Source organism: Pavona decussata, unplaced genomic scaffold (genome assembly GCF_977016875.1).
Source record: "Pavona decussata unplaced genomic scaffold, jaPavDecu1.1 SCAFFOLD_27, whole genome shotgun sequence".
NCBI lineage: Eukaryota > Metazoa > Cnidaria > Anthozoa > Scleractinia > Agariciidae > Pavona > Pavona decussata.
In genome coordinates, this window is record NW_028145450.1 from 906,789 (window position 1) to 926,767 (window position 19,979).

At 39.2% G+C, this 19,979-nt stretch overlaps 2 protein-coding genes across 2 annotated transcripts; one reads left to right on the plus strand and one right to left on the minus strand.

Moving 5' to 3' along the window:
- Positions 1-3,493: 3,493 nt before the first annotated feature.
- Positions 3,494-16,151, minus strand: LOC146485217 (proteasomal ubiquitin receptor ADRM1-like). Its single transcript, XM_085103596.1, has 8 exons — positions 15,954-16,151; positions 14,130-14,379; positions 11,968-12,115; positions 8,739-8,929; positions 7,876-7,908; positions 6,480-6,640; positions 5,376-5,478; positions 3,494-3,815 (listed from the first exon to the last, which is right to left on the minus strand). The coding sequence occupies exons 1-8, from the start codon at positions 16,149-16,151 to the stop codon at positions 3,652-3,654; spliced, it is 1,248 nt and encodes a 415-aa protein (XP_084959722.1). The 3' UTR covers positions 3,494-3,651.
- An 11-nt stretch (positions 16,152-16,162) lies between these two features.
- LOC146485218 (upstream-binding factor 1-like protein 1) lies at positions 16,163-19,372 on the plus strand. The gene is made up of 2 exons (XM_085103615.1): positions 16,163-18,752; positions 18,840-19,372. Exon 1 carries the CDS (start codon positions 16,163-16,165, stop codon positions 17,015-17,017), a length of 855 nt encoding a protein of 284 aa, XP_084959741.1. The 3' UTR covers positions 17,018-18,752; positions 18,840-19,372.
- Positions 19,373-19,979: the final 607 nt, after the last annotated feature.

Here is a 19,979-nt window from a genome sequence, read left to right on the forward strand (position 1 = left end):
CAAAATGTTTTACAGCAGAGCAGACTGGAAACAGCCCGAAAAACAAAACATGGGGCTTGTGGGAGCAGGGGTGGCCCAGTACTGAGAGCACTCGCCTCCCACCAGTGTGGTCCGGGTTCGATTCCTGGACTCGGCGTCATATGTGGGTTGAGTTTGTTGTTGGTTCTCGTCCCTGCTCCGAGGGTTTTTCTCCGGGTACTTCGGTTTTTCTCCATCCACAAAAACCAACATTTCCAAATTCCAATTCGACCTGGAAACAGTGGACGAATAGCCACTCTGTTGATGTGCCACTGAAATTTCCATGTATTTGTTTATTTCATTTATTTATTATTTGAAACGCAATAAACAAAGGGCCCAAGCGAATTCTTGTGAAACACGATGAAGATATGGACACCGAATGGCTTAAAGGACGGTTGCTCCTTTTGCTGTTGCGCGTACGTTCTGCGCATCTCGGGATAGTCCAAGAAACTCGGGTTTCTTGAAGTCGGTGCGCGTTTCCCGCTCCGCTGGACAAGGGTAACGAGGGCTCTGGGAACGAGATTGAGTCGGTGCCTACTGAAACAAAGATATTTGCGCGGTTTATCACTAGGCGGGAAAAGCAGATCTTAGAAAGGGTTGTTGACATCCAAAACCAAACTAGGGGGAACCACGTATTTTTCAGAGATTTTTGTCTTACATTGTTATGTATATAGGAGCTTTTATCGATTTTTTTCCCGCTTAATTTTCCCTATTAAAAATTAGCATGGTTACCCCTAATTTTCTTTTTGGATTTCAATATGTAGCCCTGGCAAAGATCTGCTTTTCCTGTGTAGTCATAAACCGTGCAGAAATACTTCTGGTTTAGGACCGTCGTTAACGTTATACGTTAAAAATTTAAATCCTTTGGCAAAGTCTTCTATGATTACAAAGAACAGGAAAAGGAAAAATAGGCCATTTCCGAGTTGCTGTGGACCTCATTATGAAAGCGAGGCTAAGTGCAAAGTTTTTATTATGAAAATTAGTTTTCATTCATATGCAAACGAAACTAATTTTCACATGAAAAGCTTTTGCACTTAGCCTCGCTTTCATAATGAGGTTCACAGCAACTCAGAAATGGCCCATAGTTGCGCCTTGCCTGGTCCCTGTACTGATTTCTCCCAGGCCCTCACAGGCAATTCGTTTCCGTGACTTATCCGAGAAGAACCACGTAATTCAAAACGGATTCACCGAGATGAAAGACAGAGAGAGGCCTAGAAACTAGGCAAAGTAGCGCTTACGAACGCTGATTGGCCAAAATTACCACGTGACTGGTGTCCATCCTCCTGTGGCCAATTGAATGCCCATAGGAATCTCAATATGCAAGCTTGCTATCAACATGTTTTGAACGAGATACACAAAGCAACCTTACACTTGATTTTATTTTAAGCCTATCAAACATCACCCCGTTAACTACCCGCTAGAGGTCTTCGGAAAAATCACATTTTCAAGCAAGAAAATTAATAGCATTTTATGTCTACATTTTTCTATAGCTAGTCAATTTTAGTTTTTATTTTTAGCTTTCTATCATTGTTATGCGCAATTGATAATTTTACATTGATAATTGCGCAATATAAATTATTTATTCATTTGTCATCGTCACTTAAGCTGATTACGGCGAAATTGTCGAAGACGTGCCTTGTACTGAACAAGGAAAACTAAAGCGTTTCTTTCACCTTGCGGTCGCTTCCCCAAAATTTGATCTCGGACATGCGTACAATTCAAATCGGCTTTTCGACCTGTTTCGCGCGCATTCTTGACCCCAGAGCCTCTCGGCTTGACTACGTCATACAAAATTGAAGTGCTCTGTGGTCCTTCGTGTGGTACCGTTGCTTTATTTTTCTGCTTGTGTCTTGGCCATCTTGTAGGGAAAAGTTTAGCCTATTAACCCTGTCTAGACCAGACCAGTTTTGGTCTTCTGGGGCTGGATACCGCCTCTAACGTAGACGTTCTTTGGTTGACGTGACTAGCCAAAGAATTGAAAACGTCCTCGTACTCGTAGGAGGGTACCCTGCGACTATTACTTTTGAGGTCCACGACGAGAAGTGATGACCTCACATTACGTGTTCATTACGTCATGATTGCCAAAGGGCGGCCATCTTGGATTTCCCAAAACTTTAGAAAAGCGCCAAAAATGAACGAGAATTACTCAAAACCTCCCAAAGAACACTAATATGAGATAAAATGTTACAGTTACTGTACGAAAAGTAATTTTGCTTTATTTATAAATGGGATTTTTCAATTTTCTTTGAAAAAGACCAATGTATGACAGGATTCATCATGCGTTAATACTTGGCCAGCTCAATAATTGCGCCCCTAGTGGGCTATGCAGCTTGTCTGCACACATTCCTTGGGGGAGAAAGGGTAAGGTAGATGCAGATGGAGCCCCCAAAACCCCCAAAACATTCAAGACGAATAAACGTCCTCCAGAACATCCAGATTCATGATTATTTACCAAAACTCTCAAGACAGCGTGTTAAGATCATCAATCAATTCCAGCACAGCTAATCTCCACTACCTCAGATTCAATCGCTACGATCATGGCAAATGACCCTGTCAAAAAACTCTACAAAGGTTTTTATTCACTTTAGCGTGATCGTTGATTATGGTAATGGAGTGTCTAGAGAGAGCGTGCGTGGGTTTTGCTTGATTTTCGTAATTGAGAAAGCTTTTTAGCCAATGGGAATTGTCTATTTCAAGGCGTGCCAGACAATAATAGGTTTTTCTTTTGTGAGTTTTTGCATTTCGAGGAACTGTGAGTTGATGAAGGTGTGATACTGTAATTCAGAGGAACAAATCTTAGTGAAATTGCTAGAAGTGTGGACATCTTTCTTGTGTTCCCCACAACCCCAGTGGGGATTTCTCTTGCAATGAACATATTAAAAATGTTTGCATGTGAAAAGATGCCCCGGCTTAAGTCTCGTGTGCATGTTGGTTCCAGTTCAATATGGAGGATACAACTGCACTCTGTACCTGGCGATTTTATACGCCAATCGCGGCGAAGTTGATCGCCAGCGAAAATCGCAAGCGATTTTCCCTACCCATTGATGCGGACACACCTGGCGATTTTTTTCGCCGATCGCGGCGACGTGCCACTTCAACCTTGTTCCCGGGCTCCATCGAGGGGCGTTTTGAAAAGTCATGTAATAAAATCGCCCAACTTAGTTGGTTCATTTTGTTGGCGATTCGCAGCGATAAGCGTAGAAAATCGCAGGAACGGGCACACTTGGCGAATGCCGGCGAATTTAATCGCCGATATCTGACATGCCAGAAATCGGCAATTTTATACGCCGATCACGGCGATCGGCGTATAAAATCGCCAAGTGTGTCTCCGGCTTTAGGGGAAGGGGTTCACTTCCAAAACCAAACTTCAAAAATTTGGAAACCACTTGTGCCTCTGTAACATGTCCAAGTACATTCCTTGAAAACATGAAATAATTAATTTAAGCGTTATAAAAGAAATTACCACACTCACAAGTTACCATAAGTCCAAGGACTGAATTTTAATACCCACACAACTGCTATAAAGGCATTCATTCATCTCACTCAATAAACCCATACAATAAAGTGCAAAAAAAAAAGCTTAAAATCAATCATTCAATCTGGCTAGTTAAATGCAGCAGGTTTCCACACTTCTCAGTCCAAACTCATTGCTTCGTCTTCATCCTTGTCTTTGTCCTCGGTCTGCTGGTCGTCATCCCCAGCGGTTGTGGGCCGTGACGTTTCATCTGAGGTAGTGGTACTGTCAGCAGTACTAGGACGGGACGAGTCTTGAACAGCTCGCACAAACTCAACCATGTCTGAGAAAAATTAAATAATTTGTTTTAATCCTTGAGTACTCCATCACTCCATCATGTGGTTTGTACCTTATTTTTTGCGATTTCCAAAAGATCGCGAAATTTAATGATCGCGAAAAAAAAGGCTGCGCGAAATTTTAACACTGACAACAAAACAATAATAATTTTAAATGTTCCAAGTTAACTGGGCCTTGTTGTGGTGAATTGTTCTGAATTAAAACTGTAACTATCTGTCCTTACAAAAATCTTTCCGGTCTTGTTTTCGACTAGCACTCTTCCTCCTATTCACTATTTTCTTCAGCTTGTAATTCGGCCAAAACCTCTTTAGTAAAATCAGATCAATGCTTCCTTTTGTAGGCTCCTTGTAGTTACATTGAATCAGAACTTTCAGTTGTTTCTTTCTAGTATTTCCTTATTCTTTGTGACAAGTTCTCTCAGCTCAGGGTTTAAGAAAATAAAACACTGACAAAATCGTGAAATTTGGTACATTTTTTGCTCTAATTTTTTCTTGAAATCACGAAAATTAATACTCACGAAATTCGGCTGCCGAATTTTCGCAAAAATTAAGTACGCGCGAAAATTAGAAAGAATCAGGAAAATGAGTTACGGCTTCCAGCAGTTCCAGTTCTACGACATTGTCCGCTGCCTCCTCGGATGAATAAATTGAGCATAATAGCAACATTTGTTGAGCATAAAGAATTAGAATAATAGTGTGAAACATTGAGCATAATGAAAGCTGGGTTTAATCATTTGTCTCATGATGAGTCACATAGATGTGGATCTCGACGTTTCGACCGCTATACTGCTGGTCTTCATCAGGCGATGGTGTCGACTGATTGCGTTACAGTATAAGTAGCACCTTGGTTTGTGTTGATTGGCGCGTTTCGATCCTCTATTAGACTGTTGTTGATTGGAGGATTTCAATCCTTGTCGTTCAAACTAGAAATTGTTCCATCAGTGGTCCGCCTTGGTACCGATCAGCTGCTGTGTTGTTTGATCGTGGGCATCCATGCTTCTGGAATTTCAATTCCGTTACATCCATGCTTCTGGAATTTCAATTCCGTTATCCCTGTTGATGTTGTCAGGGTGAAGTCTTATGCGAATAGCCTCTTTAAGTGAATAACCTTTTTTATTAGTGGACACCATCGCCTGATGAAGACCAGGCCCCAGTTGTTCAAAGGTCAGATAACTTTATCCGGTGGATAAAGCACTCTTCAGGGTCTAAAATATACTTCACGTTTAATGTTGTCCAAGGTTTTCGTACTCTCCCAAACTAGACTGTGGTTAGAGTGTGCATATTCGCTTGTACACGAGAAAATGCTGAAATCTTTGCACAGATTGGAACTGTCGGATAGTGACTTATCCGCTGGATAAAGTTATCCACCCTTTGAACAACTGGGGCCAGCAGTATAGCGTTCGAAACGTTGCGATCCACATCTATGTGACTCAATTGTGAGGCAAATGGTTAGACTCAGCTGTCATTTCAAACCACGATTACGAACATCTTTCATAATATTGGGCATAATGTGGACCACCCTACTAGGAAGTGATCTACTGGTTTACCTCCCCTACTTGCCGCCCCCATAACTTGATCACTGAAACCAAACTGCCCCATCAGGGGTGCCAACTGCCCCGACTGCAATGCAGAACTGAACATTCCAACAGCCTGAAGATCAAACCAACAAAATATTATTTTTAGCACATTTGATTAAACTATGACTGAGCTCTTTACTTCAATAATAGCTAAGAACCTACAACCATCATTGCAAATAAGCACATACATGTCACATAGTGTAAGCTGTACATTGTATGTCTGTAAACTACACGTAACTATTGTTTTCATCACTTATCACTTTCTTAGATACATTCTGTAAGGGAAGTTTGCGTTATAACTACTATCATCAACTCACTTATGAAAATACAGAAACGCCTTATAATTTAACTTTAAAAGGGCCATGTTATGGTGAGGTTTTATCAAAAGTACATCATGCAAATAAAGCAGTTGCCAGGACAAGAAAACATGGCCAGAACGGAAAGGTTGCAACTGTAAGAAAATTCTTTCACAAGTAAATGGATCAGCATTTGATTAGGGCAACTAAAGACGGTCATTGTTGAGATGCAGTCTCTCAAGGAAAGTAGTCACATATCAAAGATAATAGAGAGCTTAAGCAATGACAACGGCAAGGGCAACAAAAACATTACTTAAAAATATTAATTCATCTTATTTGTGCTTCTTCGTGATTATTATTTTCAACTCATCCAGCTTATACAAAAACAGCGAACTACCCAGGAACCAAATTAGCCTGCGAACGCAGACGTATTTCCAGCTGTCGCTTCTCTCCGTCAAGGAAGTCGTTTCGCCGCTTGGGTTCGCAGACGTCATTTTTCGGAGGAGAGAAGTGATAGCTGCAAAAACGTCTGCGTTCGCAGGCTAGAACCAAATTGGCAGGTGCAGCGTTCAAGTTAAGAAGGAGAATGAAAAATTCACGGTTGTGTACTAATGTTCTCCACAAAACCTTGAATTTGGTCATTTCACACTGTTGTTTGCAGAGGACTGCAAAGAAATGTACAAAAATTCAAAACGCACGTGTAGCTCTAGCGATTGTTTTACGGCATTGCCATCGCTGCCGTTGTTGCTTAAGCTCCCCAATAACATTGCACACAAACCTGCTGAAACTGTGGAGAGCGCAGAGTGTTTGCTAGCTCTGTGGGACTCTGCGGCAGCTCATCGCCTGCTGGCAGAAATGGAGCAAGCTGCTCGCGGAACTCAGGATCCGCAAGGAGAGGCATCAGAGAGTCAGGGGTGAGAACAGTGGACAGATCCACAGCTGAAATGAGACAAAAAACTAATTAGAATAACAATATTATGGATCAGCATTCTTGATTGGCCTTGGCAATTTTTTTGCATTAATACACATCAAAAAATGTTTTTCATGAACAGTATTCATATCAAACATGAGTAAGCGTGTTTCATCCGATTTCCAAACACCGAGGAAGTGGGTTGGGAAAACAAGGTGCAGCCGCGTTTTGTCTAACCAACTTTAAGTAATTTGGAAGAAGGATGAAACACTCATTTTTAAAAGTGTTTGAGAAACATGTAGCTTCTGAAACCACGGATATTAAAAAGTTCACCAAATTTTATAATAAAAATTATTAAGATCACATTTCCAAACCCCCTTCATGGCAGACTGTGGTTTCATTTGTTTTTTCTTCATGAATTATTCATCAGTTTGAGAAGTAATACGTGAAATACGAGGAAAAATTCATCCAATTTCCGAACACCACGAAGCGAGTTGGAAAAACTAGGTGCAACCAAGCTCTTTTGACCAACTTCGAGGTTTTTTTGAAATCGGATGAAATGCTTTTTCGAGTGTTTGATAGACCTTCTCAAACCATTAATAAATCTTGGAGAAATTCAAAGCAAAAGTTGACCAAAGTTTGTGATAATTAAGATCACATTTCCAAACCTCCTTCACAACTTAGTGTTTTGCTTTGTTTTCTCTTCATAAATCATTACTGGGTTTAGGAAGTACCAGTATATAGTTACGTAACTCTGCATATGAATAAGGAATTACAATACTTGGAAACTGGAGCATTTTTCAGGAATTCAAAATACTTAAAAAGATAAATGTAAAAATATCAAGATAGATTTTGAGAAACATTTTAAAAGGAAAATTTATTATTTAATTAATAAAAAAAAGTTACATGACGTTTTGACGACCTCATGTCATCATTACCAAATGTGGAAAAATTAACATTAGTGACATATATATACAGAAATAGATGTGTGTGAACTATAGTAAACCAAGAGCATGCAAGTGTTTATACATGTCAAAGAGTCTGGCACGAATAGAGTCACTTTGAGTGTTAAGTTTTGGTCCTTTCTTCCTGATCTTGAGCATTTAAAAAAATCAAGCATTTAAATTTGCTCTGCCATTTCTAAAGAATTTTGAAACTAAGGCTTAGTTTACATGTAACACTTCATTCAGTGATTGAAATGTGATAAATATTAAGCCTTAGCTTAGAATGAATGATTAAATGCATTTAATTAATGAAAACATACATTCTCTTGGCTGTTCAGCATTTTCAGTGGGCACTGGAAAAAAGCAATATTAAAATGGATTGGTTTTATTAGTTCTTATTGAATTAAAGTAAAAATAATTAATTCTGAATGCACAATAAGCACCACGGGAGACAGAAGTCTCATCAGAGATTGTCCACTAAAATTCTGAAAATATCATGCACATCATACCCTAAGTGATACCTGATAGACTGCTAGATTCTCCTAACAAATTTTCTTGGTCTACCTTCTATGTACAAGGGAGAATTTAAAATTAGATCAAAAATCACTGGGCTTTATTCCACGCACCCCTTCAAATACAAATGTACCTGACCGGGATACAATTCGGCAGTTGTTGCCCTCTCAGTTGTTTGATTGTTTGTTTTGCTGTGGCTGTTGAAGGGAGAGTCTAAATGACCTTGTATAACAAAGCACTTAATGTATGGTCCCTCAGGAAACTAGTTAGTTTTGCTTTCCCTTTAGTCCTGATGTTTCACGAGACAAACTCAAAGCAAGGAAGAGAACCAACAACAAACTCAACCCACAAATGACGCAGAGACCGGGAATCGAACCTGGGCCACATTGGTGGGAGGCGAGTGCTCACCACTGCGCCATCCCTGCTCCCTCAAACATAGCATAGAAGACACTTGAAGTTTTAACCAATTTAACCAAAGATTGAAACATTTGGTTAGAAGCTGAGGGCACACGCCCTTCTTAGGAATAAATATATTTTCAGTACAAGGGTCATTATAATTTATTTTACTTCATGGTTGACTTCTACAAAATCTGTATCATTCTGCTTTTAGAACCACAGTAAACCAAAAAGTCTCACAGTCTGTCTACTTTCTCTACACCCAGTCCAATACCTTGCATGTGGGAGAGGATATTCTGCAAGTCACTCAGTTGCACAGCTTGTCGCACAGGTTGCTGGGTTGGACGGGATGGTGCAGGAGGAGGCACAGTTGGGGTTGCCGTCGCAGGGCGTGGTGTAGTAGTCCCTGATGATGAGGCTGAGGATGTACTCCTTGGTCCAGGTGAAGATTGCACTCTGGTAGGCCTACAGTGTACCAGTTGAATAAATTAATATCACAAGTTCAGACCAGGATCTAAATTCTCCTTATAACATCACAGCATAATGAAACATACACGTTATGAGAACAAGGTAAATGATCACAGAAAGTAAAAGTACAGTAGATGTATGCCCACAATCACACAATCATTCTTACATCTACTGTACTACCAACTTGTAACATGTAAAATTTATTGAAGAAATTTGAAGTTAGGAAATAATAATTATTAGTATAATTACTCAGGTGATTATCTAGATTCTGTTGATCTGATTGGTCGAGGATTGCATCATATCCTGCTATAATCACCTCGCGCGAGGTGATTATAGCGGGAGCACTAACTTTCAAAATGGCCGCTTAGCGATTTGTTGATGTTTCTGAGAAGAAGTAAATAGGCTGACAGAAAATACAATTCTGAAAGGCAGTAAAGACGCAGCTAAGTCCGAGGTGACACTTTTCGAAGGCAAGATATGAAAATTTTGCTAATTGTAATAAAAAACCCCCCTTGTAAATTGCATGTTGTCGATGTCGATGACTTAAAATGAAGACAACAAATTAAGTTAAATTCGGTAAGATTTTCTTTATTTAACAGAATGATTTCACAAACAAAACGAATTTAAGACAGAATTTGAAAGCATGGAAGTAAACAAGATGAATAAATGTCTCTCTAAGTTTTACGTTTCAGTGACGAGAAAAGAAAACAGTTTTTATAATCCGAAAACTAGTTTGTTGTCGTTTCGAGCGGCTCTCAACCACAATCTAAAGTCACCGCCTCACAACAAAAAATTTTGATCTGCGACAACCGTGTACTTGTTTAGTGAAGCCAATAAAGAACTTAATTCCTACCTGAAGCAGCTTATCTCTGAGAGCAATTTATAAACGTCCGTTAACCGGCGAAGCCATCATGTCAACAAGAAATTGTGCAATAAAATGCCATCGCTAACACTTGTGATGCCGGCTCGAGTTTTACACCAAACAGCCTGGTTCATCTCCATCTATTTCGGTAAACGGGTCGGAGAAACCCAACATTCATTCACAGAAGTCAGTGCTTCGTCTCAATGAAGCGGCAGTTAAAGAATACTGACATTCTGCTTGAGGCAGTGTGCAGTTTATCGATTGCGCATGTGATTTCGATTGAGCATGTGATCGACAGACATCGCGTCTCTGTTCATTGACGCATGACAATTTAAAACAAACAAACATGCAAAATCGACCTTTTTCAGACGGTTCTTGTTTTTCTCTGATAATCACCTGAGTAATTATACTAAAACAATTATTCGCCTCAGGCTCAGTAAATATTGGTGAATATTCCCCGAGACTTCGTCTCGGGGAATATTCACCAATATTTACTGAGCATGAGGCGAATAATTGTTAATTATGTAATAGGGAGCTTAAGCAACGACAACGTTGACCGCAACAACAACGCCACAAAAACAATAGGTATAATGAGCAAAAACAATCGCTCTGCACGTGCGTTTTACATTTCAGTACATTTCTTTGCCATCTTTTGCAAAACAACGTGAAATGACCAAATTCTAGGTTTTTGGAGAACATGAGTACACGACAGTAAATTTTTCATTTTCTTTCTTAACTTGAACGCTACTCGTACCAATTTGGTTCCTGGATAGTTCGCCGTTGCTCTATAAGTTGAGCGAGTTGAAATAATCACCAAGTAGCACAAATGACATAAAGTTATTATATATATTTTCAGGTGACATTTTCATTGCCGTTGTCATCGTCGCTGCTTAAGATCCCTATTATGACACTGGGGATTGACAGGGCATAAACCACCATGATGAAGGGGATTAGTTCTGAAGAAACAGTGGTGATTCTTTGGCAGAAGAGTAGAAATTAATATTTTGTTTTATTAATTGGGTTAATGAGGTAATTCAGCCATTGTTTTAAATGATTCAAGGAAATTATGAAGAAGGTCACCATTAGGGAGGAGTCAATACGTTGGCCATTCCCTAACTGTAAAATGAATGTTCTGGTTCAAATTTGTATTTTGATTAGAAAATGTTCAACCAAGTTTGATCAATTTTTACTGCAATCTGTCTCAGATCCAAAACAGCACCATAATCTGGAATGATGGAAAATAAACTTAAAGCAAGGTCAGGTTTAAAAAAAAACTTCAGACCCAAAACCAATGAAAACCACAACATACTGTAGGCACCACATCTGTGAATGAAAGTTTCAGGCTGACTATTTAGCTATTATTACTGGTCATTAGTATACAGTTACGAATCTAGGAGAGACTCCGCCAATTTATTTTCTAGACCAAACTCAAGACCCATGGGGGCTGAAGCACCAACTTGAAGATTATTTCAATTCATGAAGAGAACCAAGTCCAGCGATCGAGACTCCCCTCATTCACCTACTTGATTACCTGATGCAGTGGATAGTGTTTTTCTTGTGCTCTCTGATTGAGTACTCAAACTCTGGACGTAGAATTTGCCATTTATCTCCCAACATTGTAGTCATGGATTTCAAACACAAGTAGGTATTTGGAACAGGCCTTATTTTGCTCCATATGCTTATTGCCCAAGACAAACCATGCGATATTCTCAATAGAATGGATTCTTTGTCTTTTTGGAAGCAAAGAATGCATGCCAGTGTGAACATGACCAATTCTACATGTAAAAGAGACTACACCCTAGAGTACTGTCACACGAAACAAAACAACGACGCGAATAAGGTCACTCTATTTCTTGAAAGAAAGTGGCTTCTGTTTTGGGGCTGACATTCCACTTGCTTAATAGCTTACACTTAAACAGTTCACCAGGATGTCCGTGAATAGTAGTACCAAAGATACATGTATCTAGCACACTGCTTCAAGGTTCGTAAACATTTATTCCAGTGCCGATATATATTATAATAACTATTATTATCATTTTTATACTTACTGTTCCTGTTATTTTTCTGAAAGTGGTACATTGTAACATCGGAAAATTGCCTCGTTTCAAAATTTGAAGAAAGTAAAGAGTTTAAATCTTTTTATGCACATAAAACTGTTGATGGTTGTACTCACGTAGGTGACGCTGCCGCAGGGGGGCTTACGGAGCTCCCTGCACTAGACAGGCCACCATGGCCCCCCAGTCCTCCCCCATAACCACTCAACAGCTGCAACAACTGCTGTTGATCCAGATTACCAAGAAGACCTTGCAACTGACCATCACCTGTTAAAATAAATTAAATATACTAACTGTCAGGAATGGGTAACACTATCTGCACTCGTAAAAACAGAGTGGCTTATGTTGGGGCAAAAATAAGAGTGTACTGCAAGATTGATTTAACCCTTTGAGCCCTAACAGTGATCAGCATCAAATTTCTCCTTGTAATATCAATGCTTATTCAACCCTTAAGGTCATGAGAAGCAAGGATATGATCACCCAAGGTGAATTTTCTTGATATTTTAATAACTTCTTCCCAGAACTTTTATACGAAAAGTATGGCGACAAGATAGGAGAATTTGTTCTTTGATATTAGGGGTTTAAGGGCTGACTTGGTATGGCTTTGGCTTTAGCAGTAGACTCAAAAGAACAATGTTCCAAAGAGTACATGTACATTGAAATAATTTTCAATCTTGCACACAAAAAAATGTAATGGTATACAAAAAATAACTAAAATTCATACAACATACTAATAACCATGAGAGGTATTTTGATTTCCCCAGTGTGAAAGGTATCGGTTTGGGACCCTTCCAATATTGAAACTTCCTGGATTCGCTGGCCCTTAGCTCTAGGCATCACAAAATTATATACTCAATTGAAAAAACATTGCCAGATAATAGGTATAAACCATGAACATTAAGTGCTGATCCAGGAAAACATGTGCCTTTTTTTCAATAACAAGCACTGAAAGCATGTGGTTTTAGAAGGCCCAGGGACATGCTCAGAGCTCCCCTAAGATATTTTTGATCGCAACTCCTGAAAGTCCCATTTCCTGGATTCTTAAGTCACTCAGACAAGTATTTTCCATTCTTCAACTTGGAAATTTTCTTTTATTCTAAAACTATCTATTAATATTATTTTATGGTAAAAAGTCTGACCATTTTTCGTAAAACATTGGAAACCTGTCTGGATCCGTACCTGAACAATATCACTAGCTTTCACTAGCTTTTTGGAAAGAATTTCACTTGTTAGCTTTTTTGTATTCTTCTTGTCAGAAAATAAAAGCACACAGGGTTTTAGGGCTTAAAATAAACATGCTTCTTGTACACAGAGAAAAAAAAACACAAAATAGGAGCAAGCTAATTAGATCATTCAATAATTCCACCAGGCAACATCATTTACAATCCACGGTAACGAAAAGATAGTCCCTGGTACAGTTACCCATAATTCTTACGGTACAGTGACCCTAAAAAGGTTAAAATAAAAAACACAGAAAATTTCTATAAACTTCAAACTTAGCCAACACAATGTTGTTAGTACAGGGATGAATTTTGCCAAAAATATGGCTTTCCACGTGCCTATTGTTGCAGGGTCCGAAATTAACTTTTTTAGGCAGGCACCAAGTGGATCGATGGATCGCCATGTTGTTCGCACCACGCCACAACCGTGCAGCATTTCTCGTTCAAAAAACATGGCGGCGAAGCTTCGCACTGCTCGAGCTGTGAAGCGTTGTGATAGATTTATAATAACAGGAAAATCAGTTTTATACTTCAAAGCAGTGGAAAGGTAAAAAGTAAGTGACCAATTGGCAGGCAGCTTTGAATTTTATTTTTATCGATTTGGCTGAAAATCAAAGTTATTGTTTGTACAATGATCGTGGCATGAAATAGTTAATCGCCCGCTGGCGACTAGTTGTGAAATTCTGGTCCCCAGTGCAAAATTTTTAGTCGCATTGGCGACCAGGAAAGCGCAATTTCGGACCCTGTATAAGAACTTAAAATGCTGAAGATTGTATAGTTTGTATTAAGATTTTATAAAGAAGTGTCGTAAGATCTTATTAAGATCTGAAATCTTAACAAATCTTAACAAGATCTTATTAAGATCTTAGTGTTATTTTCATTCTTACAAGATTCTTACAAGATCTTAATAAGATTTCCACCTGGGAAGATGTGCAGCTGCCATCTTTTTCCATACGGTGGATAATTTTTCACACATTGCTGAGTTCAGGACAACGTTTGTTCAATCAAGTGTACAATGTTCAGAAAAGAAGAATATAGCCTGTAATCGGAATAACACCTACCAAGTTGCTCACTTAGTCCAGCCAAGGCAGGGGGGAGCCCGCTACCACCACCTCCTGACCCAGGTGTAGGGGGGTTGTTAAGCAGATTGTTCACTTTGGTCATGTAGTCTTCATCTTTATCTGTCTTTGGTTCTTGCATCCAGAAGAAGAATTTGCGAGTGGACGACTTGAATTTCAGGATGTACACCCTTCCTGTTGTGCACTGCTTGACGCGCTTGTATTCAATGTCATCAGGGAAGATGATCAGGTCCTGTTTCAGAAATGTTTTTCACACAAATTATCTGTAAGCTCTGATGGGGATCAGTGTTCATTGATCCTATTTAGCCAGGGAGCAGGAGGGGGGAGGGGGAGAGGGGGAGAGGGGGAAGAAAGTGCCCACACTGGTTTCCAACATTTGTAACCCTCAAGAGAAAGCCGATGAACTGCTTTCCTTTTTTTAAATTCCTACCACTTGCAAGCCACCAAGTCATTTCTCAATGTATAGTAGAAATTTCCATGCTTAGAGACTCAAATTTAGGTGAAGAAAACCTGTTAGACAGAGAAGAACAAGATGTTTTGGAACGCAGCGGTAACAGTTCTGTGTCAGAAGATGAAGTTGAAAGCACCAAAGAAAGCCAAGATTCCGATGAAAGTGACAGTGATGTGAGTGAAGATGCGGCGGCTTATTCAGATGATAGGAATGAAAGAGGAAAGGGTTTTTACTCTTCTCTAGATCAGGAATATTCAATTAACAGAAATTACAAAGTTTTAAAGAGCTGAATTATCAAGAAATATATTTTCATGAAAAATCCAAGATGGCCACCATTCATCAAGGTTATACCGGGGTTGGCCATTCACATGGTTAAATTAAAGCTGCTCTGGCTTTAATAGACCTTATCACGATTTTCGACGCCATTTTGACGAGTAGGCAAACAGGCTCGAAATAACAGTGTTTGTATGGAAATCCGATGTCAAATAATTTTCATAAAACATCGCTTCTGAAAAATTCATGAATTGGAACCTTTTGGCAATAGAAAAAGGATTTTAAGAAAAAAATTGGAGGGATGTAGCTGTGCCGGAAAGCGTCCAGTCGTGTTTTGAACTTTCCATACATTTGTCTGTTAGCGAACCAGCCGTGAACTGCTCTAAAAATAGCTTGCGGGAAAAAAATACAGGGAAATGTATGGAAAGTTCAAAACACGACTGGACGCTTTCTGGCACAGCTACATCCCTCCAAATTTTTTTTTAAAATCCTTTTCCTAGTGCCAAAAGTTTCCAATTCATGAATTTTTCAGAAGTGATGTTTTATGAAAATTATTTGACATCGGATTTCCATACAAACACTGTTATTTCGAGCCTGTTTGCCTACTCGTCAAAATGGCGTCGAAAACCGTGATTATAAGGCCTATTTTTCCATAGTTTTATAAGAGCAAGGCGGTTCAGGGGCTTCGGTGTCTAAAAATAGTGCAAGGCATAGATTTTCGTAATTGTCTACTGGTCAATAAGTTTCAAGCCTTTGATTTTCAACTCATTTCAATCGAACTTTCATGGTTTGTACTCATTTGAGTTATCTTAATAATTGCACAACGAATTTGTAAAAATTAAACGCCATTTACCATTGTGAAGAAGATTTTTTTCTCTCTCTTTTTGGTTCGCATTGAATGAAATTAGTTATTGCTCATGAAATTAACCTTACTAAAAACCGATTCATTTCTGTATCTAGCGAATTGGCTTAAAAATTGTTACGGTACACAAATAAGCTATGTCTAAGTAAACACTCAATCGATTCACAGCAAAGAGTAAAAGAGAATCGTTTTAAACAATGGTTTTCAACTTTTTACGTACGTCTTCGACAGTGCCATTGCCGCGGTCTTTCCAACAGAAGTGCATCAGTGAGTCCTCACTCTGATAGATATACACCAATCCCTTCCTTTTATCCGGCGTAACAGTTGTTCCTTTCATGGTCATCTTTCCAGCGCGAAATTCGACGAGATTTTTCGAGGACGACCTCCCAGTATGACCAAACAATCCTTGGCTCGCCATGTTCTTTCGGAATGAGTCAGCTTCGCGCGGAGAAAGGGACTGGAACTAGTCCTGGAAGAGGAAAGGACTGGAGCCGAAATCAATCGGGAGACGCGTGCAAAATGGCGGACGCTCAGAGCGCAAACATGAATGGAATAAGTGAACAAAAATCCCCAGTTTGGAGCCACGAAGAGGACCTCAAACTCTTGGAAAAGGTTGCAGAGTATTTAGATGACGTGGAAAATGTATTTGTCAAGGACATCGTGTGGGGAGAAGTGGCGTTTGATGGCTATAATGAACACGACGTGCAGAATCGTTGGAGAGCTCTGACCTCCAAAATTAGAAAAATAAGAACAGCAAAAGAGATCCTTGAAGACACGAAAAAAAAAGTTAGTGAAAAAAAACAAACAAGCAAAAAGAGAAAGAGGGAGGAAAGTTCTCAACCAAAAAGGCCGATCACAGCGTATCTGCTCTATTGTGAAGAAAAGCGGCCTCGCTTTGCCGAGAAATACTCCACTCTTAGCGCCACGGAATTAACGAAAAAAATGGCGAAAAAGTGGCAAAGACTTTCAGACGAGAAGAAGGCGAAGTACAAGGAGATGTACCGCGAAAATCGCCAGCGATTCGAACGGGATATCTTTCAGTATTTTGTTGAGAAGAACCCTGAGGAGACTCCCCCGAGATCCGCGTTTGACCTTTGGTCTTTTGAAAAGGCGGCCGAGATCAAGAAATCCCGTCCGGACATCTCAGAAAAGAAACTACAAAAGAAATTGAAAAAGTATTGGGAGAGGCTGGAAGAGAAAGAAGAGTGGGAGCAGAAGGCGAAAAAAGAAACAGAGAAGTTTATTAAGAAAATGAGTAAGAAAGCACGAGATAAAAATAATTAATAATAAATACAAACACAATATTACTGTGCCTTTCAATGACGTGCATACTCTCAAGTTCAAGATTCAACCGCTTTTCACTGCCATCAATCACTGCAACTGACCGCTGAGAAAACAAAAAAAAACGTTTGGCTCAACAGGGTCAAGTGGTCATGTTCATGTGCCATGATTGAAGGATTTCGTTCCACTTTGTCGGTTTCTGTATTTTTGCGGTCAGGTGGTTGTCACCTTAATTAGGATTGGCGGCAGTAAAACATGCAAATTGTTAGTTGTAGTTAGAGTTCAGTCTGTACGTTATTGAGAGGTGCAGACCAGTAAGGTATTCTGAGCTGGCTTGCCTGCTTCCATGTTTTATTTTACTCTCCTTTGTAATCGAACCAGATGAATCAAACGATAAAGAGCCACTGCATCTAGTCTATTTCTATCCCCCATTGATTTTTAATTAAAAAATGAGATTATGAGTGTGATAGTTGATGAGGGGGAAGCCTGAATCAACTATCATGCATAGAAATAGAGAGCGAATAATGTTGTTTTAGTATAAATCTTCTAGTCGTTCAAAACTTAACAACAAGATAGCATCAGGTTTTTATTGAATAATGATAGAAATATGGTAGGTCATACCATGTGTACATTGTTAGGCTACTCACTCTACTCGCTATCTACAACGGAATAATCTAGATATTGAGTAGCGTAGCCAATAAGAGAACAGCAATCATGATAGAACACTAGTAGATTTATACTAATGTGTATTAGGCCCAGTTTAAACATCAAACTTTACATGTGCCAAACCCAACATCAATAAACAAAGCAATTGTTTTTGATAATTTGCAATCAGTCAGTGCATGTAACAGATGTTTGTGTGACCTTCTGACCAACAGGGAGAAGAACAACCAAAAAGGGAAATTTATCATTTGACCTAATCATTTCTCTAGAATTTCTACAGCCGCAACAAAGAAAAAAATTAATTATAAATTCAAAGAAAAGGTAACTCAGTACTCCAATAAGTTATCAAGATATTTTGAAATGGTGAGCAATGCGGACTTAAAAGAATAATTATTAATAACAGTAGACTGTTCACAGGCCCCTATTTTTCTTTGGGATTTTAGAGACTTGAATCCTTCGATTGAACTCCCGCCATCTTGGTTTGTAACAGCAGGCGCAACCTGAGGAGAGTGTCTAAATTACTGAGGGTAGTGGGAGGGGGGAGGTGGCAGGAAAAATATTTCTGTTTTTCTCACTCCTCCTTTCCCACTCGATGTACCCTCACTAGGGCCCCCCTCAGTAGTTTCGACACTCTCTCCAGGTTGTATTTGCCATTACAAACCAAGATGGCAGGAGTTCGATCAAAGCGTACGAGTCTCGAAATTCCCACGGAAAATAGGGGACTGTGAACAGTCTTATTAAATAGTTTTGGTCCATTTTTACTTGAACTTTAATTAACGGTATGAACTTTGTTATGTGCTTAAGAAAGCACTTTTACCCTGCTTTAATCCTTCATCTGTAAATAGGACTAGTTATTCACTTGACCGAACTTTGGATATACACATATTTGTTTTATTATTCATACGTGGGGTTAATTAATTTACGAACTTGCCTGACTGATATATTTTAATTTTTCTGGATATCAGTTGCAGCAATCAGCAAGCATATCAGATGTTACTTTTGCTTTTTCAGCAAGCAATGGAAAAGGAAGTAAAAATCAGTGATAAAATCATTTTGAACTTAAGAAATAGCTAGTGTCACAGTGACTAGGCTTGATTTCCGCCGCTCTCTCGAGTCCGGTCTTAGTGCGGGCTCGTTTCCCGAACAGCGGCTGGAAATCCAGCCTACACGGTGACTCCAAAACATTGCTCAACACTATCATTAATTTTTACTTGCTTATATTTATTACCAAACCTTTGCTTACAATGGATAAGCATAATGCAAATAATATTTATGTAATTCCTTTAGGTATTCCAAGTCTACTTCCAAAATTTGATATCCTTTTATATCACCTTCTTTGTACTTGGCTAAATGAGAGGGATGAATAGGTCTATGGATAGGCGGTTTTTACAAATATTTTTGCCCAATTCAGAGCAAAATTTTATTGGATTTGCGGATCCTGCAAATGCAGTGTGCTGCAGATTTATCCATTTTTTATAACCGGATTTTGGTTTTTCCCGATTATAAAGTTCGGTTCATGGACCTCTGTGCTTTTTTCTCTATGTTTTCATGACCGAGACATCGAATTGATTGTTGGTTAAATTCTTGTTCTTAGTCCTGTTCTAAAACACAACCAGTACAAGGTGACTGTTAAAAGAAATTTGAGGATTCGGATTTGAGCAAATTTTTTTGCAGATTGGTGGATTCAGGGGTTAAATTATAACGGACTGGGCTGAGTTGCTCGAAGCATGGTTAGCGCTAACCATTGGTTAAGAGGTATTAAAACCTATAGGTTGTCATGGTATTTAACCCGGGTTAGCGCTAACCATGCTTTGAGCAACTGGGCCCTGGTGGATTTGCTATCCCTTTTCACCCCCCTCCTAAATCAGTTTTGTTTATTTCTTTTTCTGTCATACATCTGAAACCACCTGTTGGTAAATAACAACTCATTGCTCAATCATTTGAATAATTGATTAGCATCGAGATGCATGTTATAGTTTGATTCTTGATTTTTGTCCTAATTTTTCATGTTTTTGTTGTTTGCTATTCCATATTGGTTGGCTATGTAACTACCGGTAATACCACCTCATTCCTTTTTACAGTGCAACGAACTCAACCGGGGCCACCGAAAAAATCGACACTTTGAAATTTAAAGAAATGTTCTCGTTTTTGATTGGCTTACAAACTACCAGAGCCAGACTCCTTTGTTGTCAATGTGACTTGCGATTGGCTGATCAACGTTGGGTGGCCCCGGTTGAGTTCGTTGCACTGTAAAATGAATTAGAACAAAAGAAAATATCAATATCAGTCATGAGTTCTAGTT

What these genes read in the sequence shown, in the direction of transcription:
- LOC146485217 (XM_085103596.1), bottom strand. Translation starts at nt 16,151, where the DNA reads ATGGCGAGCCAAGGATTGTTTGGTCATACTGGGAGGTCGTCCTCGAAA. An exon ending in TGCTGAACAGCCAAGAGAAT is followed by an intron (nt 6,641 to 7,875) that starts GTATGTTTTCAT and finishes GTCTCATTTCAG; the next exon opens with CTGTGGATCTGTCCACTGTT. An exon ending in GGGGGCGGCAAGTAGGGGAG is followed by an intron (nt 3,816 to 5,375) that starts GTAAACCAGTAG and finishes AATTTTTCTCAG; the next exon opens with ACATGGTTGAGTTTGTGCGA.
- LOC146485218 (XM_085103615.1), top strand. Translation starts at nt 16,163, where the DNA reads ATGAGTCAGCTTCGCGCGGAGAAAGGGACTGGAACTAGTCCTGGAAGA.